General features: G+C 37.2%; 2 protein-coding genes across 2 annotated transcripts; one reads left to right on the forward strand and one right to left on the reverse strand.

Moving 5' to 3' along the window:
- Window positions 1–1,003: 1,003 nt before the first annotated feature.
- LOC103709477 lies at window positions 1,004–7,871 on the reverse strand. Its single transcript, XM_008794831.3, has 3 exons — window positions 7,192–7,871; window positions 2,300–2,380; window positions 1,004–1,603 (listed from the first exon to the last, which is right to left on the reverse strand). Exons 1-3 carry the CDS (start codon window positions 7,568–7,570, stop codon window positions 1,188–1,190), a joined length of 876 nt encoding a protein of 291 aa, XP_008793053.2. The 5' UTR covers window positions 7,571–7,871; the 3' UTR covers window positions 1,004–1,187.
- Window positions 7,872–10,414: 2,543 nt separating this feature from the next.
- On the forward strand, window positions 10,415–21,598 carry LOC103709478 (TOM1-like protein 9). Its single transcript, XM_039131626.1, has 10 exons — window positions 10,415–10,775; window positions 12,215–12,293; window positions 14,969–15,067; window positions 15,175–15,291; window positions 15,576–15,736; window positions 17,562–17,643; window positions 18,658–18,743; window positions 19,411–19,590; window positions 19,985–20,502; window positions 20,847–21,598. Exons 1-10 carry the CDS (start codon window positions 10,675–10,677, stop codon window positions 21,437–21,439), a joined length of 2,016 nt encoding a protein of 671 aa, XP_038987554.1. The 5' UTR covers window positions 10,415–10,674; the 3' UTR covers window positions 21,440–21,598.
- Window positions 21,599–23,454: the final 1,856 nt, after the last annotated feature.

Below are 23,454 nucleotides of genomic sequence, written 5' to 3' on the forward strand. Positions count from 1 at the left end.
CTTAATTAGGAACACAGAGATGATGATGAGGGATGGGATGACCTTTCAGACCAAGCATGTATTCAAAAAAACCAATGGGGTGACTGACTGGGTGACTGACTGGGTAGCTGCCTACGCGGCTCACCACTTAGGATACACCCTTTGGTCAAGAGAGAGGGAGCTGTCACTAGCACTCCGTGAGCTAGCGTATTTTAATTTTATTGAGTATATTCGTACACGCACCACCTAAAAAAAAAAAAAAAAAAAAGGGTGTAGGATATAATTTTTCCACCAGAATGGCTACTACGGGACGCTCGAGTTAGAGGAATTCCGTTTTAGCAACCTTTCGTGCACCCTGCCACATAGGTTTGGACCTATATGTTGTTTATACGTAACCCATCTTGGGCTGCAAAAGTTACTTCTAAGCTTGCATCCGTGAATGACAACGTCGCATTGTTCCAAGCTGAATGAATTATATCAAGGATTATCATCTGCGGCATGTCCAAAAATAAATCATATTAGCAATTATTGCGACCTGAATGATGCCGAAAATGAGATCTTACAGTAACAAAATATCAGAAACACCAGCAGCATGCTAAATTTGTCGAGCCAAAATTCTGTATTTGCCAACCCCACTACACCTATGCACAGTCGTCGTACAAGCTTTGTGCAACTTTAAGCTTAGAGTCACATAGAACAGTCTTGTCATTCAGCGAGATCCCTTGGAAACCGGTCACATACAACAGGTGGATGGACCTTGTCTGAGTCAATGGCCCTGGCATTGTTCTAGTAATAAGAAAAGTGTATACAATCCGTCGTTATTGTAGGACGCACAGTGTATTTCTGGGAACTTAGCACCTTGAAAGAGTACATGCCAATGTTTGACGGAATCAGCTACCAGCTTGATACAGAGAGACCTCTTCTCCTTGTAGTCATTGAAGTTATGAAACCTATGTACAGATTTTATTCATTTCCATGGACGGTTTATACTCAAAAAAGCAACCAATCTCAAATAAACTCCAAATTCTTTTGTATGGACGTGTATCTAAATTCACCACTCAGTATATTACAACATAAACAATGGTGGTTTTGCATGATTACAATCTACACACACAAAATATTTTTTAAAAAAATAAAAAAATTGTAAAAAAAATAAAATAAAAAAAAGCCAGATGAGGATCAATTTACAGAATTCCAAACAACAAACCTCACCCTCTTTGGAGGGTAGTGTCGGTTAGAATTGGTTGAGCCACCTCTAGGTTGCAATCAGGCTCATCTTCCTCATCAGAAGAAAGGAGGGAAGATCCCATCCATGCCTTGAAACCTTCATTCGCACGCCTCTCCATTTCTGGTGTCACTTCTCTGGCTGATTCCAACATCTCCAATCCAAGGTTTCGGCCAGCATATTCGCCCTCGTCAAGGATCACTGCTGCTTTTCTTCTCAGCAAGAAGGCAGTGCCACCATACAAGGTTACAAGACCCCAAGAGGCAATCTCATAACACCAGAAGAGCGAAATGGAGCAACTACTCCCTAGTGTGAGGAGGCTTGATCCAAGAAATAGTCCAAGAAGACCAAAGATCACCGCAAACACAATATTGAGAATCGATAGACAACGTACCCCACCTACAGGATTATGTCACGATTTAAGAATGGACACATTTTGACTAAAGCTAGAAAAGAAATCAATTTCACTGGGGGCAAACATGTTGCCAAATTACTTGAATCACAATTCAGATGCAACCCCACAGGATTGGATTTTTGACTAACTTTTTCTTATTGGGCAAAACAAAATATGATATTAGCATGAGATGCATCCCAAAGCAAAATTCATTGAGAGTTCATTCAGAAATGCAACTAAGCACTCCGTATCTCCCACCTCCTACCCCTGTGACAGGAAAAAGAGTTGATCAACATTGTTAGAATTGATCAATCTCTCTCCCCTGCTATACCAAGCCTGATATGAGTACAACTGAATTAGGAAAGAGTACATATATAATGCGGACGTAGAAATTTGAGTAATGAAGAAAATAAGCAAAACAAGCAACATGACTACCTTATCTTTATTGCTAACAGGACATACTAGAACATAATAACACCACGAGAGTTGAAAGATCATATGATGAACTCTTTTACAATCCCACCTTGCCAAAATGGGAAAAGAAACAGCAAAACAATTTTCAAAACCAGAGCATAGATAGAACAATGCAATGTAAATGCATACTGCAGATAAATTTTAATCAATATTCATCATTTATCAAACAGGGAAAAAAAAATAATATCCAGACATCTGGCACTACTAAGAGAGCAACATCAGCTTACCTCTTTTCGATGCACAGTAGTTATTCTCCACTACCTTCAGGCATATGTGTCTTCTTGGAGCAGAATAAGCAACAGCTATTCCTGCAGCATAATTAACAACGAAATCAGAAACTAATTCAGAAATGATTAGCATAAAATAACAATTAAATGGTATTTTTTCTTGTTTTTCAATTCAAGCAACACAAATTAATATATTGAGATAGCACATAAAACAAATAACAGCCATCGTGGAAAGGAACACATTCAGAAAAAAGAAAAAAGTCCCAGAACCAATTATAACCAGCTTTTTCAATACGAACAGCAAAAGCTAGATGAAAGAGTAGGCACGTGAAAAGCGAAATCCAGATATCACAATTTTCTTAGAGCCAGATCTAGATATAATTTTCCAAGTACAGGGGGTTCATTATTCTCAACAATTAATAACATGGATTATATTATGGTAAGAACTGTTTGGTTGATAATCTTACCTCGAATCATAACCATAACCATGACCACAACCATCAAAGCCTGTCCCAACTATTTGGGCCCAGATTCATACATCCTCAGTTGCCAAACATTTCTATTTAGGGCCATCTCCGACTTAATTAAAACCTTTTATATCCCTTTTCACAAACCTACAATCTCCATTCATGTCATCTTAGGTTCCCTGTCCCTTCTTAATTCATTCAACAGAGATGAAAGCAACCCTCCTTTTTGGAGCCCCTTCAAAACTTCATTGTACATGACAATCATACCATCTTCATTGGTTCTCAATCGCTTTATTTTTAATTGGAACTCCTACCTATATTACTTGGACCAATCCAAATTACCTATAGCTGACACTCGAACATGGGTATTGGTAGGAAAATTGGGCACGTGCCCATTAGAAGAACTTAGAGATTAGATGGATATGATGCTTGGATACATGCCTGCACTTGACACTCATGTTTAAGTCCATATAACATAAACTCATAGAGCTCCTCAAATATATTAATCTAATATTTTCTAGTTTTACAGCATATCCATCTCAATGTTTTTGTTTGTGCTATATTCAACTTGTTTTCCTGGACCTTTTCTATTGCCTAATATTCTGAGCTATAAAATATTCTAGGGCTTGTTGTCGTTCTATAATATTTCCCCTTATATTGCAAGATAACTTTGATCACATAATACCTTAAAAGCAATTATCCACTTTGTTCGACCAGCTCTAATTCATACGCACACATGCACATGCGTGCACACATTAGATTTTTGGCATGTGCACTATGTAAGAGAAAAGAGGGATGAATTTGGTCTTCTATCTAATTAATGGTCTAGATTGCAATTCTTGGGGTTTGGGATCTAAATATTTTGAGATATGTAGTTTTTGTTCTTAAAAGTGCAATTATTTGGGATTCAGGATCTTTTTTTTTGAGATACATAATTTTTGTTCTCTTTTTTTGAACTAGTTTCCTCATTAAAATTCAAGAGCCCCAAGTTTTTCAAAAGAGGAATAGATGCTAGAATACCAACCAATCTTGTTTTTTTTCCTCTTGCAGTGTGTCAATAATAATTTTTGGGAAATGACAAAAGAACATATCATGCAGCTTCACTCTTCAAACCAAAGTGGACACAATGTTTATATTGCAAAAGACCTAGAGGCTAGCCTCAACATGTTGGAGCTTAGGTCTTTGCTATTATGTAGTAGGATATAAGCATATGTGTGCGTATGAGTGCGTGTATGTGTTCATTATTTTGTATAATAGATATTAAGCAAGGAAATTGATTGCTCTGTAATTACCAACAAAACATATCACATTCAGAATCTTGTTTATGAACCTTAACTGGAGCCTCATCTTCATTTTTATTTTTGCTAAATTTGCATTTCATATGCCCAGCTTCTTCTTGAGAGAAATTCTGCTGCTTTAAAGAAACTATCAAATCATACTAAAGTTAGATGAAAGAAAGTATATGGTGTTTCAAAGATAATAAAATTTGTTAGGCAAGGAAAACAAGCAATAGTGAGCAGCAATAATCTAAAGGATAAGAAGCATGCTAAACCCATCTATAACCCCCAAAAACTGCATATTTGGCAATATAAACATGAAAATCCAGTCGAATGTCCTTGCTTCTTTAGGAGCAAAGTCAGGATTAATTATTTGGCAGGGGCAAATATGAACTTATATCTACATTAAGTTTTCTAAAATGATATACATAATTATAGTTTAGATTCAAATTATTCATTGAATTAACACCATACATCTATAAATTAGAATAGTTGAAGATGATTGTAATGGAAGAAGCTTTGTCATATCAAATCCTTATGACCAGTCACACCATTATTGCTACAAAACCCCACCACTTGTATGAAATATTTTAGGATGAAGCTTGAAATCAGTTTTTAATACAAAAGTTGAAATATGTAATAGGACTGGGATTTGGGTCATACTAATTAGCCAGGATAATTGGATTTGCAACATAGCTCATGTATTAGCTTTATTGAAGTTTTTCCTTCCAAGCAATCTGATGAAATACCTTCTATTTCAAGTCAAATATATGATGTAACCTCTTCTATTTTAAATCAAATACAAGTGCCTAGCTATAGTTAGGCTAATAATATTTGCCCGTTATTGATTATTATAAAAGCTTGAAATTACATAAGATGTGGCCGTGAATAGGAATTCTTGGCAAACAAGGATCCATAAAGCCGATCCCAAAAAGGCAGGATAAGGCTTGATGGTTATGGTTATGTTGTGGTTATTGATTTTCTATGAGCTCTTTTCTTAGGAAGGGAGACCAACCCATCTATAATTGCCCAGATCTGACTTCTTGCGATTATTCTAATGAAATTCTCTACTATATATAATGCAAAAGTCCAACAATCCTGCACATGTCTTGGTCGTCCAAGATTCTTGAACAAAGTATTTTATTATTATTTAATCCCACACCAAAAGTATTATTAGAGCCCACCAGTTTGAGTTCCAATAAGCATCGCTCTCCCTCTTTCCCTCATCTATCTTAACTCTTCCTCCTTTTTTTTGGCAAAATTAACTCTTTCTCCTTTAATACACCCATCCATCAAATGCTGCTGTAATTACCGCCCTCATCAAGGTGTTAGGTTAATGCAGAAAGCACTCACCTTAAAAATAATTGATGACTCATTAAAAAAGTAGACTTTGGTAAAGGTGATTTTGTTGGAACGAAAGCACAAAAGTGGACCATGATTGCAAAAGAGGTTTTTGGAGTGCATGAGAAGGCCAATGGGTAATGGTCAAACCATCAATAACATAGTACTATGTCCATGGAGGCAGCAAGATAAGAGGTATTTTGTGTAGAAAAGGCTGAGTAGCTAATGGGACATTTTACAATTCAGGAGTCTCCCTATTTGCTGTCTTTAGAAAAAGATAAAACGCAAAACCTTCTTGATTGGAACATTATGGAGGAATATATGGAAATCAATGGCCATGACATAACCCCCAAACATTCTATACATGATGACCAAATGACATTCTAGCTTCAAATCACCATACACTTTTTCTCTAAAGGCCCTATTCGGATAGGGCAGGAGATTATTCCCAGATAAATCCCACCATTGAGGGTTGTCTTGGAGAGATGTGAAAAAGGGAGGTGTTTTGAATATGATATCCTAGCCAGCCATTTCACCTTACCCCAAATTTTTTGGCATAAGATATTTGAACTCATGGGCAATTTAGATTATCCACAAAAAAAGCAAGGATTGGAGATTGATGGATTGACACAATTCCCTTCTTTCAGTTTTCTAGAGAGAACTCCCACCAGACAAATTTTATTGGTAAATGATCTAGTATCCGAGTGTCCTCTCTAAAAGCCTTCTATTAGTTCAGAGAAAGATGGAGGTTGTGAATGGCAAGGATTAAATATTAAATTATTGGCTTTAGCTGCTCCTTGCTTTGGCAAGACTCAATTGCTTCTACCAGACATTTCCCATGCTGACACTATTGACTAACACAACACTAACATTAACATCCTCACTCCAAGCTATCCCTGCATCACAAGAATGCGATGGAGCTTCAAGCTTCACCAACATCATTAGCAAAATCACCATTGAGGTATCTCACCCATCACCCTGTATTGTTTGCATCTCACTTGTCACAGAAACCCCCAGTAACCCATTACATTTTTTTATTGAGCATCAATATATGATGTTGTTTGAACGTGAGCAGGAGTTAAACTCTGGCCCGTGTTTAAAAGTACATCAAGACAAATCAATTTCCACAAATAGGCTACAAGATCTATTAAGCATACTTCAACAAGTAAACATAATGTATTGATTCTCATAGGCTCACGTAAAACAACTATCAGACATTATCAGAATCTTTATTTTTTTAAATAACTTTCTAGTAGACTTAAATTCAATTTACAAGTATCATCACAAACGAAAGAAATCTTATTAGCTACATACAACTCTATTTTGCCATCATTAAGCACACTAGGGGCTGTTTGAATGCACACATAACTAATCCTTGGAATAATCTATAAATCGTAGACAGTCAGAACAAATTATCCATGGGAGAGAAATTTAGTTCATTCAAGGAAATCTTCAGTCTTCTGGTTGCATTGACTTCTCCTCCCCCATTGTTCCCTCTCTCTTAATTTTTGGTTGTTGGGATAATTTATACTGGGATAATATATTCGGGCATCCAAACAGACACTAAATACAAACTGATAAGGAGAACTACTGCCCTGAACCTAATCAATGATATCCATACGTGTGTTCTTTCAAGAATTGCAAATAAATCTCTACCAATCATAAACTGCTCCACCATGTTTACATGATGTGAAATAACTTCTCTAATGTGCCAACAAAATTCTCGCAATCAATGTTCTAGAAATTTCACAAAGTTGACAAGAAAAGGAACAAGAGAAGGAAAGGGAACCCCAAGAAGCTGGCTTACCGGCCAAGAGATACACGACCGATGCCCAGAAGACGATTGCCGATGGGATGAAGACAACCATCCAGTAATAGTCCGCTGCCTCCTCGTCCGTCAAATAGAACGCGCCGTGGTACCGGTATAGATCAGGCTCCTGGCTGGCATTCATCGGCAGCGCCTGGATCCTCCGGTCCCTGCAGAACGGCCGCCGGCCGGCATCTCCGGGGAAGACGATGCTCATGCTCCCGGAGACGGCGACGATGACTGCGAGGCCGAGTGCCGCCGCGAGGGCGGCGACCAAGGGCCTCTGGAGGCGGCCCCAGGCCCTCTCCTCCTCCCGGAGGCTCTCGTACTCGTGTTTCGGCATGAAAGCCTGGCGAAGCGCGTCGCCAATGATCGCCATGAGAGAAGGAAGTGAAACCAAACTCGATCTGTAAACTAGGGTTCTAGGTTCCGACAGCAAGAACCCCAATCGAGCCTTCTGCAGGCCGATTCATCGAGCTAGAAACGGTTTCGGAGCCCAACCAGAACCCTAGTTTGAGGATTTTAGCGCATGGAACGGAGAAAAAAATGCTAGGGTTTTCGATCCGCGGCAGATGTTGATTCCTGTTTGGACCTCTGGTTTCACCTGCCAGCACCTAACCAACTTCGTCGTCCCTTTATACAAAAGCAAAAGGAAACGGAGTTGATCCCCGGAGAATTTTTTTAAACCCTCAGGGGCGAATCCTGCCGACTTTGCTTTATAATAAAAAATATATGTTGAGAATATTTTTTTGCAGTCCCTGATTTAACAATTCATTGCTTGTTAATCCTCGAGGCTGACATGTTGGAGAAAATTATTGCCCGACCCCTATTTGGATCTTAATTTATACGTTCTCAAGTTAAAACATCCACATGAAGTCGCCAAGATGTACCGATTTCATTTTTATGAGGACTATGAGTATGGCACTACAAAAAATGGATCATCTCTCAAATAATGAGATATGCCTCCTTGGTGTAAGTCACCACATACACATAGGGTGGAAAACTTGGAGAAGTTTGAGGGGTGGAAGTGGAACCATGGGACATGCCTCACAAAAAGATGTTTTGCATCATAAAGTGACATGAACAATAGGCTGTAGCATAAACTATTTATAAGTCAACATTGAAGCCTAGGTTACTTATAAATTCCTACTTTACCGGCATTAATATAAGTCGGAGGAGATTTCCATTAATACTCGAATATAAATGTTTAATGTTGTTTTGTTATCCAAAAGACATTTCTGTATGAACTCCATGGTGTTTGAAATGGCAACTGTCCATTTAAAAGATATGGATTTTTGTGTGGAACGGGATCCATTGCAATCAAGATAAAGGAATAAAATGCCTTTAGATCTCAAAATTCTGCTCATCAATTTCTTGTTCTATTGCTACTCATGTTTATAAAGAAGAAAATTGAATTGCAGACTTGTTAGCATGAAAAGCTATTATCAAAAGAGAAAATGTAGGGTTCTTTTAGTTCCGATTATCCCAGAGATTCTCTACATTCATACTATGGTTGTGTTGTCATGAGGTCTTGATCCTCTTATTTTAACTAAAAAACCTATAAAAAAGATTGCAAGGAAAATATGCAATGACAAAGGAAAGACAATCTTTATCTCTTCATCACAATTGGGGGGTTTCTGTTTACTATATTTGGCATACAAGCCATGCAAATATAATTTTGTTCTTGGCAATGACTATTTAAAAGTTTTTAGAAAACAAATCCTTTCAACTTGGCATAGAGAATGGTTTTGATAAATACTTGTCAATATAGTATTATTGTTCTAAAATGTTCTTATATTAGTAGAAACCATGATACTTATATAAAAATTCTATTTTCTCTACTATCGCATGATAAATGTTTGAGCACAAGTCTACCTTCTAACAACTCAGCAATTTTATAGATTCCAAGACCATCCTTCTATAGATTATTGAAGAGCCCAATTTTTGATTTCCCAAGATACGTCCATTGTGTGTCTTATTTTCAAGTTACTCGATCTAGGAGTTCAACTCCATAATACTTCTCCAACTCTTGGTCTCTAACTTTTAGAATTCTAAACTCAAGCAATTCTATCTAGACTTCTTTTGCTTTTTTTTTCATGATTAAATCCCAACGGATCTTAAAACTAAGTATCTCTCAGAAAAAAACTGGATCATGGCCATTTATTAGTTACACCAATCATTTGTGTTGCATATGCTAAGATTTAATACTATATGATCAAAACTACAAAGATGAGCATGTTGGTGGAACATCACACCTTGATAAATGCTTTTCTTTCTTTTTATGCATGGAGAAGAGTCATTTTACTTGTTTTTTTTTTTGAAAAAAAGTTAATTTTTTTACATTTTTTTATTTTTTTACTTTTTTTTTTTGGAAAGGAGTCGAGTTTTTTCTCTCATTTTTATTCAATGGGTAAGAGATTATTCTAATATGTCATCCAAACTTTCCCCATGTTAAACTACAAAAGTAAATATATATATATATATACAATTCCATCTCCATCCTCGGACACAAAAAAAAAAAAAAAATTCAAATAATAAATTCAGTATTCCTTCCTACCCAACTCCACTAGAGAAGTGGGGAAGCTGGCACCTATCCCACCCAAATGCGGAGATGGTGGCGGTGGACGCTGCCACGCCTGGATCCCAACCCCACTCCTCACTTAACAACGAAACATGGGCATATTCCCATTGGGCGTAATCGACTCGGTAAAAGATGGAATCATTTAGGGCTCGTTTGGTTCGCGGGAAAAGAAGGGGGGAAAGTGTGGTCAACGGGAAAGTAATGAGATGCCTCTTGTTTGGTTGGAGTTTTCAAAGAAGAGAGAAGGGAAAGTTGTATTCCCATGGGAATGTGATTCCCACATTTCATGGGAAAGTCTTTCCCATGAGAAACATGGGAAAGTTACTTTCCCATGAGGCGGAAATCACTCCATTTTTACTTTTTCCCAAAAAGTCCCTTCAGCATTAAAGAAGCATTAAAGAAGCATTAAAAATCTAATTTTTATTAAGGGCATAATAGGAATTATATATAACTTTCCTAGGAAAGTGAATGGCCAACCAAACATAATCACCTTGGAAATTTGTCACTTTTTCATGGTCAACCAAACATGCCAAAAGTATTTTCCTAGGCATTCTCTTCCTAGGAATTTGTTTCTCAGGAATCATATTCCTAGGAAGGAAAATGCTTCCCGCGAACCAAACGAGCCCTTAAATAAAAACACAACGCATCGGCGAAGCGAGCCTCGCGAAGATAGCCGCGGCGAAAGTTTTTTTTCCTTTTCCTTTTCTTCTCCATTTTAAATAGAATATAGGCAAGAAAACCAGCGCATCTTCGGCGAAGGGAAAGGAGAGATATCCAGGAATCGATTAGGTTTGTTCTCTCCCCCCGTCCCCCCCAGGGTTTGTGACGCACCTCTCTCTGATCGGCGGAGGAAGAGGCTTCGACGCCGAGATCCCACTTTTTGGTTCGCTGGGGCTGCAGCAATGACGGGGGCGTTGGTGGATCGGGCGACGAGCGTCATGCAGATCGGTCCGGATTGGGCGATGAACATGGAGATCTGCGACATTTGCAATCGCGACCCTGGGTATCAGATTCCACCGCTGCTAGTTTTCTTTCTCTGTTCTATTTCTTAAGTAATCTTGCTGTTTCATCCTATTCGAATTTGGATCTCTTTGAGGTTTTTATTTGATGTACTGTACAGGGCTGGTTCATTTCGAGTCTTAGGGGTGTTTTAGTTTAAAAGCTGACGTTTTCTTTTTCTTTCACAGCAAAGATAATAATACAGGGTTGTATTGCATCTGTTTGTAATGTGGTAGGTTTAAGAATAGGTTTTTGATTTGAGCCGAGGATGTCTCGATATTACATGATGGATAAATTGAATCTGTTATGCGGAGAAATTTGGCCGGTGGAAATAGGAAATAGGTCAATGGATATCATATGTTCGAGCTACGGAACCATCAGTAAATACTCAAATGTTGGATACAAGTGCTTTTTCTACTTTTTTCTATTTGTGAGTCTTATGGAGGTTAGTGTCCCTTTTTAGGGAGTTCTACACTGAGCTCGGCAAGATCTTAGGAGATTTTGAACTAATGCAGTCACCATGGTAAGATGAAAGTAGAACCTTTCTGCATGCCCTCGACATCATTGAGTTTGCTAACACGCTGGTGCCAATTGCAATGTCAATTTCCTAGATGCTACCAAATGGAGGAAAATGCACAACGCCGTCTTTCTGATGTTCATGTAGAAATCAAATGCATGCTTCAGATGTGCCAACCCATGGTTCTTATGTTAATACTATCCACCCACGAGTGGTGAGATCTGTTCTCCTAGCTTAGTCGCACTTACCTGTCCAAACAAAATCTTTGGATGATCTGTTATCCAATGCATACTTTAGGTTGTTTTTCTGAAGCTGCATATATCAAAAAGAATTACCCAACTATTGAGTTCTCTAATGGTATGCTTCACATTTTACTAGACTCATTTCCGTTTCATAAGTATGTATACATGTGAATTCCCATGTATAGGCAAACACTCATGGATGCCCACATTATGTGTGTGCACATGTATGTATAGAAATGACTTTCTTGTATTTGAAGTCCTCATGTCTAGACATGCATTCTTGTTTGCTATAATTTACAGCCTTTGTTTGGCTATGCATGGAATATTGCAAGAAGATATTCCCAGACTTCTAGATTTTTGGATTGCGTAATCTGCTGTATACTTTTCTTTGATTGAAATTAGGACTTCTGCTTATATTTATATAATATTAGTTTCTTCTTAATAGGAATATCGCAAATCATGAACACTTATATTTTCTTGCTCTCGTGGCACTGATTCGGAAACATTCAGGCAACGAAGTTCATCTGTATAATTTAAGAGTATAAACATATTTAAAATTTATACTTCATTTATGTGCTCTGGTATAATGGCATCTGTTGGTTGATGCTGTGTGATATCTAAGAGAGAATATTAGTAATTTCACTCCTCTAATATTTTAGTTTTTGTCAATATTTGGTTTACCAGACAAGCAAAGGATGCCGTAAAAGGACTCAAGAAGCGTCTTGGACATAAGAATCCAAAGGTTCAGCTTCTTGCATTGACAGTAAGCACCACAATTATTTCTATTAATTTCTGTTATTTTGCTTTATTGGCATGTATTATTTCAACAATAATCTCATGCTGTTTCTTGTAATTGCCACGAATACTGTTTTTCCGGGAGTCCCTTGATCTTATCTTTTGCATTTCTGAAGTAGCTTGATCTCTTACCTTACATACTGCACCTCCATCTTTCTTCCACCTGCTTCCCAATGACTCTATTTTTCAGTACAATTGTCATCATCATCGTCAGATTCAATCTAACTAGAGGAACTTTAGCTTAATATATTCTGTAACATATGCTGTCTTTTTATCTTTAATTTATGACATTGTCATTTTTTCAAAAGTTAAACATATATGTATAGATAATTATATATAAATGCGTGTTGGTACGCTAATTATCATTTTTAGAAAGTCTAACATATACCAGTTATAATGCATGTCACTACCATTAAAGATTTTAGATATTAGATAAAGTTTAGAAGAGTTTAATGTGGTTCAGACACTAATGTGCCTTCCTTGTGAAATTTGTTTAGGTTTATTTGGTATAGTTCATTCTTAATGTAGATAAGTTTATGTTTTGCGATTACCAACAAATCACTATGAATTTGGGTTTTGAAAGATATTTGATTTTTATTATGTACAGAATCATGGAATCTCAACTTAAGAGGAGTTCCCTCTTGGACTCGTCCTTCTCAGAGTCTAGCAATGTTGGAATCCTTTTCTATTGAAGCTTTTTATACAGTTTTAGGATATTCCTTGACACATTTAATAGTTATATTTATTTTAGGTCTCTAATTCTCAATTTAATGACAGAAAATTTTGTTCCTGTTGTATTTAGGCATCAAATTCAGGCCGTTAAGAAGTGATAATTACCATCTGAAAATGTTATTTCTTCATATACGCACCTTGCTTCTAGAAGGTATGTATGCATAACTGTGAAAATTCAGTGCTACAAGACTTGCTAGCGTCCATGACAAATAAATGTGATAAGTATGAAGGTTTGGCAAGATTGTGACCAGGATAAACCTTGTACCTATTACTTAAGGATGGAAGTTCACTTTCCAACCAACTAGTGACTTAGGTTATCTGTTTTTGAGAGTAACGACTACACATGTGATTGGAAAGTTTTCCAGCTTAATCATGATGAAGCACCCAAGTCATGAACAAGGCCTGTGATACTAGCTTTGATTTATGATATAAGCTTTTAATTTACTAAAATTAATAAAAAGAACTCAATGTTTCTTAATCAAAGTAAGAGACATTCTAAGATACAAGTGGGATGGGAACTAGGTCCAAACTCCGAGCCCTTCCTAACCCTGAAGCCGTGTATGTTGAGACCTTGAAGGTTGTTCAAGGAAACTGGTGATGCCTATTAAAATCAAGGTAAAGAGGGAAAGCATGAGGACACTTTTTTACAGCACATGATTAAACAATTTAAACCTAACTATTTTATTCATTTAGCAAAAATCTAGGTAATAGATATCTTATTGTAAATCATTGTTGTTACAAAGCATGATCCCTTTTTTTATTAGGCTATCCAGCATTATCAGATGCCCTAATGCACTTGTGGGCAGTTATAACCTAAGTGAAATGAGTATTTATCATTAAGTTCATATTCATCAGGGAAGAGTTTGCATTATGATATATGTCTGTGCTCATTCTTGATTCTCATAACTTTGTTCTGTTTAATGCATATACATGTTTTACATTCCAAATTCTGTCCCAACTAAAACCATATTTTCATTTTTCTTGTTTTTTAGGGTCAAAATTGAGGCTGATTCAGCTTAGGCCAAATGTTAAATTGCATATTACAAGTTCATTACTGAGAAAATGGAGAAAATCCTTCAGGCTGTTTGGTTGTCTATGAGGTTTCTTAAAACAAATAAGCATAAACCCTGATTACTTTGTAAAACAGGTTTTATGAAAAACAAGGGGTGATCTGTTTTTTATTAAAGTCTTTTCTTAAGTTTTATGATCTGTTTTTCCATGGCTGTAGCATCTTTTAGATTTATTCAAGGTTTAAAAAAATGGTTTTCATCCCACCTTTCGGTCAGTTATGCCCAGAATAGTGGCCTTAATGTCTAGAATTATCAAGTATAGACAGCTATTTGAAGTATTTATACTTATTTGATTTATTTGTTCTGTTCATACTTTTGTCTTTGTGCCTTTAACACTTTCGATGATGATAGATTTGTACTAGTAAGTATTTATGATTTATTGAAGTCTCAATAGTTTTTTTGAGTCAAGGGATGAAAGTTATTATAAGACACATTGCATGGACTCTGATTCATGTCTTGGGTGTAGTTGCTTGTATTGGGTGTGGTTGCATGTCTAGGAGTTAGATCCTTTCAATGTCTAAGAATTTCTTCTTATGGAGCCATGTCCAAGTGATGTCCCAGTGTCATACCAATTCCCATGCTCAAGTGTTGGATGTGGTTATTTCGCGCTAAATCAAAGAGTCTGGGTAACAGATTTTTTAAACATATTTACTATGACAAGTCTGGAAACATAGCAAATTCATGAGGAGAAAACAATGCCTTTGTCAAGCATTAGTCATTGTAGTTTTCTTACCCTGCAACCTCGGCACCATTATCAGTTTTTTCTGTTATACTGTTGCTGTTGATTTGTTTCAGAAATCCTAGACTAATGGCAGTGTGTCCTTGCTTCAAATTCTACCAGCTTTTGGAAACAATGATAAGGAACTGCGGTGATATAGTCCACATGCATGTTGCCGAGAAAGATATCCTGCATGAAATGGTGAAGATAGTGAGAAAGAAGGTTTTAATACCATCTCAAGAATCATCTTAATCCTTATCCACTTTTTTGTCCTTGATTCCTTTTGAAAAGTTTAAATTATGTCATATTCTCTTTCTAAATCCATGCAGCAACCTGATATTCATGTCAAGGAGAAGGTACTAGTGTTAATAGATACTTGGCAAGAAGCATTTGGCGGTCCACAGGCAAGATATCCGCAATATTTTGCAGCATATCAGGAGTTGTTGGTATGCTTTCAGACTTCTAATAATTTACAAGTTAGGTGGTGATAGATATATTTCCTTTTTGAAGTGCGGCTCTCTCACTGCAAACTATCTTAGATAGCTGACCCATGTCCATCCATCAGAGTACTGTTGCTGGGGTGGATAACATTATTTTGACATCTTTTTAGTGACAATTCATGTTTAGGTTATCATAAACACCATGTTTAGGTACTTGCATAAGTTGGTACATATATGCACACACATATCTTCTCAATTGAAATTTTCCTGAGGTATTTTTTGTCCATTAGCATGCAGGAGCTGTATTTCCTCGAAGGCCTGAGAGATCTGCACCTATATTTACTCCTCTGCAGACACAGCCTTTGACATCCTATCCTCAATCTTTGCAAAATCCCAATTATCAAGAAGAAGCACCTGAGTCTTCCGTTGGTTCAGATTTTCTTGCTTTGAGGTGTGTTGTGTAGTTCCCCTTGCCCAATGTTTTAATATACTAATTAGCATGTCATATGCTTTCAGAAGTGCAACATCGGCATGTACTGTAATATAATTTGTTCATTTTGTATTATATTAGTTTGTTAAGTCTTACTACTACGACTATTATTAAGAGCAGTTTGCTAGGTCTAATACTATTTTGAGACCATATTCTTAAGGAATGTTCTTTCTTGAAGCTTATGAAGCAAGATTTGCTATCTCGGTACCGTACATTATGCTAGTAATGCTGGCATAGTGTCGATTCGGTGTACCAAGACTCGGTATGCTTGTACACTGAGTCTCGATTTGATACCAGTATGGTACAGTATGCTCGGTATGGGATGATATGCACTGGTATGGCAAACCTTGCTATTAAGATCCACTTGCCATTGTTAGATAATTACATGTTATCACTAAGTTATTTTAAATTATTAAGTGATAAAATAAATTGGTGTTTATAGATTGTTAAGTGTTCAATAGCTAGTGTTTGTTTGTGGGAATATTTGTTTGAGATGCAAGTACTTTGTGCAAGAGTAACCTTTAATATGTTCACAATGTACTTCAGATAATTAAATTGTCCGAGAAGCTTTCATTAGATCTATCATATGCCATCTTATATTAACATAAGTGATAAACCACACTGTCATCAAAGAGACCTTCCTCTCTATCAAATGCTTGCAGCTTACAGAAATAGGGGAGCTGTACAAGTGAATCTCCTTGTATATTAGGGTCTCTAGCAAGGTTCGCCATCTGGGTACCGGACCCCATACTAGTACCATCCTATTACAGTGTCGGTACATGATATGTTACGAGACTGCGAGGCGCACCGAATGTCGATACAGTATGAGATTCCATACTAGTTTACTACTGGTACAGTACAGTACGATACTGACCGGTATGTCAAATCTTGGTCTTTAGATTAGCGTTTCTATTATTGCATTACGATAAATGGATTGCTAATTATTAAGATAATACCTATACATAGAGGAAGGAAAGTTGTGGTTTGCCAATTCATAGCAAGAATCAATAGAGACCGGAGCTTTGTGGTTTTGGGATGGGTTTGACTTGGTATGCTTTCAATCTCAGTTCTATTTCAAAGACCATATTTTTTTTCAAATAGGAAAGTCACGGGATGAATTTTGATGTTTCACTATATTTTGAAAACTAACCTCCTTATCTGATGACTAAATGTCTTAACTATGAAAAGCAGAAAGCTACAACAAACATTATCACACTTGAATATTACCTTATTTGTCTTTCAGTTTCACGTTTCTTTTGTCATCTGTAAATTTTATTTCTAGTACAGTTTAATGAAATTTCATTTTCCTTTTGCTTCTAACTTTCATAATGCACGGGCAGGGTGTTTGACAATGGTTATGGATTGCTTGCTGCATGATGTGAAAATGATATGTTAAGATTTTGTGATCTATTGCCTGTTTATATTTACATATTTGTCAAACTCCAACTCTGTTTATGTTATTTAAATTTGTGGTAGTGGAGGTGACCTGTACTGGTTAAGTATTCAAGCCTAGTAAGTGGTAAATTGTAAGCTTTCACTTTATTTGGGGCTCTAGTTACCAAACTGATTAGATATATGAAATAAAAGGAAGAGTAACCAAAACTACAGCTGCAGAATGGGGTATAACAACTTCCTATTATCCTCCCTTTTCCAATCCAGTCTATCGGTCTCAGCTCTTTATTCAATTTCCTTTTATTCTGAATAACTTTTTAATAATTATGTGTTATTTTTCTGTTTCTGTTCCTATATTTGATGTTATAAATTGAAACTAGGTCTCTTTGTTCAGCCTTACAGAAATCGAGAATGCCCGCAGTGCTGTTGATATTCTTGCACAAATGCTTAATGCTTTAGAACCTGGGAACAAAAAGGTAATCTGCAAATGGACTCTGCTGATTATTTTTTCATATCTAAAGCGAGACTAACCGTTCAAACTTGAATTTTACTATGACTAGTGATTAAATATGCAAATGCTAAAAATCTTGAATGAAACTTGGATATCTGGATGGAAACATCAAACAATGGCTGGCATGGGCTGTTGAAAACATCATGCTGCAAAAACTTAACTCAGATTCTAGTTTTGTGAAGTATCTATAAACTCATTATTTGAACTTGTTTGCACTTCTGGATTGTCTCAAGTGAACCGAAGCCATTTGCATTGGTTAGATATGGACATACATATTTTGATTCCTTTAGTTTTATGAACACCAGTCAATCAAATGCAAATTTTGTATGCTAGGCTCAAATAACTCGTAATTTGGTTTAATGGAAAAATGTTGGTTATTGGAAATTATTAGGTATTGGATTCAATGAGGGCTGCAAGCAGGGATGGGTCGGGTGTGGTCCGACCAGCTTCAGATCTAGGATCTAGACCTAGATGCAACTAATTCACTTGGCATGCTAGGCAAGGCTAGCTCCCATTTGATGTTGGGTTAGGCTCAGCTCCGATTTCATTTGGTTACATTGTAATTTTGGAAATAATATTTGTTGGGATTGATTCGTTTTGGTCCAGTTCTTCTAGATTTATACTTAAGCTCCGATAGAGTTCAGGTCTTGGTTTGTGACCTCTGCCGAACTAATGGCTTTGAATTTGGGCATTGTTGAGGTTCAAATCAGGTTGTGTTGGGGTAAGATTCAAGTCCACCTGACACATGCATTACATATTCAACTTGTTATTATCTTAAATCTGCCTGTGGCTCATTTCTCATTTTTCTTAAGCCAGAAGATTGAAGATGTAATTATTTGAGACCCAAACCTAGTCCTGATTCTCAAACTGAGTCCCTTACCTAAAACTTTTAGAATTTTGATTGGTATTCACTAAGTTTCAAATATAGGATCTTGTGCATAACTTTCAGACTGAATCCCATGTTTCTGCTAATATGCAGGGGCTCACACAGGATGTGCTTGTCGACCTTGTTGATCAGTGCCGTTCATACAAGCAGAGAGTGGTACATCTTGTGAACACTACTTCGTAAGACCTCTGAAGAGTTATTTACACATCAGCTTGTAATCCTTGAAAAACAGTAGTTCTTAAATAACGTTGAATTTTTTAACTATATTTTTTCTTTTTGCCAAGATTGCAGTTATAGTGTAATTTATTTAATATGATACCCCTTTTAAAAGAAGCCTTCCATTTTTTATGTCTTTTGTTGAAATAAAAAAACATTTGATAACTTCATGCTTTTAGGAAAGAAAGTACTGTCCTTTTCTCTTTCATTTAGTTTTCTCGTTTCATTTACCTTTCTTTTGTTTTTTTTTCTTTTTTTTTTTTGGGGGGGGGGGATAGCCTCTCTGTTTCAATGCAACTCTGCAACTCTCTCTCTCTCTCTCTCTCTCTCTCTGTGAATTTTTGAGAACAGTTTTATATGCTGGCTTTTTGCCAAAGTTGCCTCAAAATCTGTGTATAAAACCATATATAGTTTTAATTTGAATGCATCTTGATTCTTTTCTTTTCTTTTCTTTTTTTTTAACATAAAGCCAAATAAATCCAACATATTATGCTTCAACATGCTACATTATAGGCATTAAATCTTTTCTGTGCAACCCGAGCCTACTTGAAAGTCTGAATGAGATTGTGGTCTGTTATACTTTGCTAAATGGCTGTTTACTATTTGCTTTCTAATATTTATAGGGATGAGGAAACTACTTCGCGAAGGACTTGCACTAAATGATGAGTTGGAGCGGATTCTAGCAAGACATGATGCTGCTCTTTCAGGCACTGCTGTTCATGTGGAGAAGCCAAAGACTCTTCAAGCACTTGTAGACGTTGATGACTCTGCTGCAACAAATGCAGATAATACTGCACATAAGAATCAAAGGTAGTCCATATACTTTTAGAAACAACTTTATATATTGCTCACTCAGCATCTTTGAAAGTTTTTAATCAAGAATTTAGTTATATCCTTAAAAAAGAGGAATAGAAGTCAGTTCATCTATGTATAAAATTGCTTTTAAGGTGTAGTAGCTCTTTTGTTTTCAATCTTATAAATTTTAATGCACTAGAAAACAGGCTCTAGTTAGATAAAATTTTGTATGAATGATCGTCCAACTATTTCTTCTGAGTACTTTACCTTTAAATCCATGGTTGGGACTTTGGCCTATTTTGATCAGGTGGAAGGCTTTGATTTTATTATTTTCAATTTATTATATTAGTTACCTCAAAAAAAAAAAAAAATTGTATTTGCCTTAAGGCATAGTGCATGTATTCTGTAGGTCCAATACGAGCACAAGCGCTGCCGATCAGTCTCCTCTTCAGCAATTACTGCTACCTGCACCTCCAGCATCCAATGGTGTGGCAACCTCGCTAGCCATAGTTGATCCTAATATGGACCTTCTTAGTGGTGAAGATTTCAGTAAACCTACAACCGAAAATCCTCTTGCACTTGTACCTGTTACTGACCTAGTTGATAGTTCTGCTAGCTCTGGAACTGGGCAGAACATTTTAGCTCTTTCCAATGTATTTTCTCAAAATAACAATAACAGCAAGGAACCTACCAGTGCTATTGATTCTAATATGGTGTATCCAGCATCACAGACATATCCTGCTGCATCTCAGCTTCAACTACAACCCCAGCAGTCTACCTATTATTCCAATGAAACTCTCCCAAACTCAGGGGTACCTCAGTATGAACAGGCAGCTTACATCCAAGGAACCCAGTTGAATCAAGCAAATCCTGCATGGAATGGTCAGAGTGTTCATGGCTTGAGTTCCCAGCATCAGGCACCTTACAGTAAGTATTCAACATTTTCCTTTGACTATTTTACTGCTTTTGAAATGCATTTAAGTGACAAAATATTCTATCGGAAGTGGCATCCTTGAAAACTCTCTTCTTTTATATGTCAAAAGTTGAAGTTGCTGTCCTTGAATATTTCTGCTTCCACTTGCTACAAGTTTATGCGTTTTGGAATGTTACTATTAAAGAAACCGTTGCATGGAACTGAACTAATTGATATTGGTTGAGATTATTTTTGTTATTTTCAGTTCCAAAACCACCATCTCTTAAATCATACAATCTATAGCTAGTTTTCATTAGTCATTGGAGGGTATAGTATCACATAACTCTCTCTTAAACAGATGTAAATGATCAAGGTGGAGCTCTTCCACCACCACCATGGGAAGCTCGACCAGTTCAGAATAACCAACTGGTTGAGCCTCACCAAATGCAGAGTGGCCAACCTGGAGGTGGTATACATCCGTGGCCAATCCAAAGCAGCCATCTTGGAGGAATGCATCCTGGACTGATGCAGAACAACCAGCAGATGGGCATGCTAACCCTGCCAATGCAGAGCAACCAGGTGGGAGGCTTATATTCTCAACTTGTTCAGGGTGGGCAGTTTGCAGGCATGCAGCAACAACCGGTGCAGGGTGTTCAGCTGATAGGTTATGGATACGGTCAACAGCCAGCAGCTCAGTACTATGATCGGAGAGCTCCATACCCTTATGCTAGTCCAAATCAGATTTCTCAGAGGATGTATGGGCTTCCCCTGAAAGACAACAATAATTTCATGAATATGACCTCCTCTTATCAGATACCTACTTCATCGACAGCTTATAGTCAGCAATCCAACAGACCATCCAAGCCGGAAGATAAGTTATTTGGCGATCTTGTTTACTTGGCCAAGTCAAAGCAAAATAAACCCAATGGCAATAAAATGGGGAGCTTGTAAAATCATTGAGTGCATCTTTTTATTTTTTTGGATTGTTATTCTTATCACACTTTCTCTGAAAATTATATTTTTTTGGCTTACTTGGCTATATGTTTAATCTGTTGATTTTTATTATGTTCATGCTCTTATAGAGAAAGGAAAACAACTAATTAGAGGTAATTGTACACATTCGCACCTGGCTTACGTTCAGGGGCGGCTCAATACATTCTGGGGCCTAAGGCGAATCCAATGAATGAGGCCTTTTTTTAATAATAATTTTTTTAATAAATATAAAATACTTAAAAAAATATATGAAAATAGATAGCTATCAAGTATACTATTTCAACCATGAATCTAACAAAGATAGACAAGAAGCCTTTTCAATTTAATATAATTCTTGAATGGAAGCACATAAAAGTAATTATTCTAAATGAAGAGTCATGAAACTGATTAAATAACTGAGATAATGCTTGGCAATACTGTTTACCATGTCAAGCAAGAGCCGAATAGGAAAAGGTCATCCCATGGCATTTCATGGTCAAGGTAAAGAAAAGAATTTGTCCATAAAGAAACCTCTCAATAAGAGAAAGTAGGGTCATTATGGGAAATTCACTCCATCAAATTAATAAAAGTCCCATCCCACCATCTCCCCTTCAAGTGAGTACCCAAGCAGCAACTGCAACATCACGGCACAGCAGCCATTCAACCCCCTCCCTCCTTTTCTCTCTCTACCACCCAAGAGGGGAGAAGAAACCGAGAGGAGAAAACTAAAAGAATCTCCACCCTCCAAGACGTCCATCTCCAATCCCCCTATCTTTCTTCCGGATGGCCCAGCTGGATCAGGAGTAATGTGAGGGAAGGAAAACCAAGACCAAAACCAAAAAAGAGAAGGGATGAAAGGTAAGAGTGGCTTCAGGCGTCTATCAAGCCAACCAAATCCCTTCTCTCTCTCTCTCTCTCTCTCTCTCTCTCTCTCTCTCTCCCACCCAAAACAAAACTACCATCCCCAACTTCCAAATTGCCCCTCTGCAGCCCAGGAAACTCTCCACCGATGGAGGGGGAAAGATTCGTAGCTAGCTCCTGATCCCGTTTATATGGGGCCTTTGATTCCTTTTGATCAGCCTCCCGGGGCCTTCCATTAGCCCGGGGCCTTAGGCGACCGCCTCAGTCGCCTCAGGCTCGGGCCGGCCCTGCTTACGTTGATAGTTCAGGGAGTGCTGAATTTCTGTTAGTTACTGAATTCCTGTGTTTTTCTCATTCTCATCTTTGGTATCTTACCTCCTGTCACAATGCACGATCCAAAGGCTCTTCAAGTTGCATCTATAATTTGTACCAGAAAAGGTTACACCCATAATTTGTATTGTCTTTGTGATGCAGAGGATTCATCTTACATGGGGAGCTTGTCGAGTGAAAGAAATTTCATCGATGCGAAGTCTTTAAATGCAATTCCAGAACATCAAGCATTTTGTTTCCATTGTTTGTGTTTCTGAGCTACAGAGAGGACAAGCATCGTATTCGCTGGTTCTACGATTTCAAATCCCATTAGTTTCATCTTGTTCTGGCAGCAAGTTTTAACAAAATACTCTAGCCTGAGACATGCTCATACCTTTGCAAACAAACCTTGCCCCACTTATTATAAGAATTTGGCTCTATGGAGATCTCAATTGGACTAGGCAATAATTCTAAACAATGGAGGGGCCTGCCATGCAACCAACCTAGAAGGTCAACTGATGTTCTCAAATATGAAGCATGTAGCCTCATTTCATGGCAATTTACTTACAAGATTGCAGAATTAACTGCATGCTTGCAAAGTCGTTATTAATTGTGCTACTTGGAGACAAAAAAGGCCAATAGCACTTTATTCAACAAATTAAGCGATCGCCAACGGTAGTGAATAGAAGGGAAAAGGTAGGATCCTTGTACTCTGTTTATGAGGAACCCCATCATTAGTTATTACATATCCAATTAAAGTCAAGTATCTCCCCTCGTTGCCTTTCTTTCCTTGATTTGAATGCGCAAAGTATTCTTCCCACCTG

The sequence above is a fragment of the Phoenix dactylifera genome, chromosome 11 (assembly GCF_009389715.1).
Source record: "Phoenix dactylifera cultivar Barhee BC4 chromosome 11, palm_55x_up_171113_PBpolish2nd_filt_p, whole genome shotgun sequence".
Classification (NCBI taxonomy): Eukaryota; Viridiplantae; Streptophyta; class Magnoliopsida; order Arecales; family Arecaceae; genus Phoenix; species Phoenix dactylifera.

Excerpts from the sequence above, each read along its gene's own strand:
- LOC103709477 (XM_008794831.3), bottom strand. The coding sequence starts at position 7,570 with ATGGCGATCATTGGCGACGCGCTTCGCCAGGCTTTCATGCCGAAACAC. Across the intron at positions 2,381-7,191 it reads GGTCGTGTATCTCTTGGCCG|GAATAGCTGTTGCTTATTCT; the intron begins GTAAGCCAGCTT and ends ATTATGCTGCAG. Across the intron at positions 1,604-2,299 it reads CTACTGTGCATCGAAAAGAG|GTGGGGTACGTTGTCTATCG; the intron begins GTAAGCTGATGT and ends ATAATCCTGTAG.
- LOC103709478 (XM_039131626.1), top strand. The coding sequence starts at position 10,675 with ATGACGGGGGCGTTGGTGGATCGGGCGACGAGCGTCATGCAGATCGGT. Across the intron at positions 10,776-12,214 it reads ATTTGCAATCGCGACCCTGG|ACAAGCAAAGGATGCCGTAA; the intron begins GTATCAGATTCC and ends TTGGTTTACCAG. Across the intron at positions 19,591-19,984 it reads ACTGCACATAAGAATCAAAG|GTCCAATACGAGCACAAGCG; the intron begins GTAGTCCATATA and ends TGTATTCTGTAG.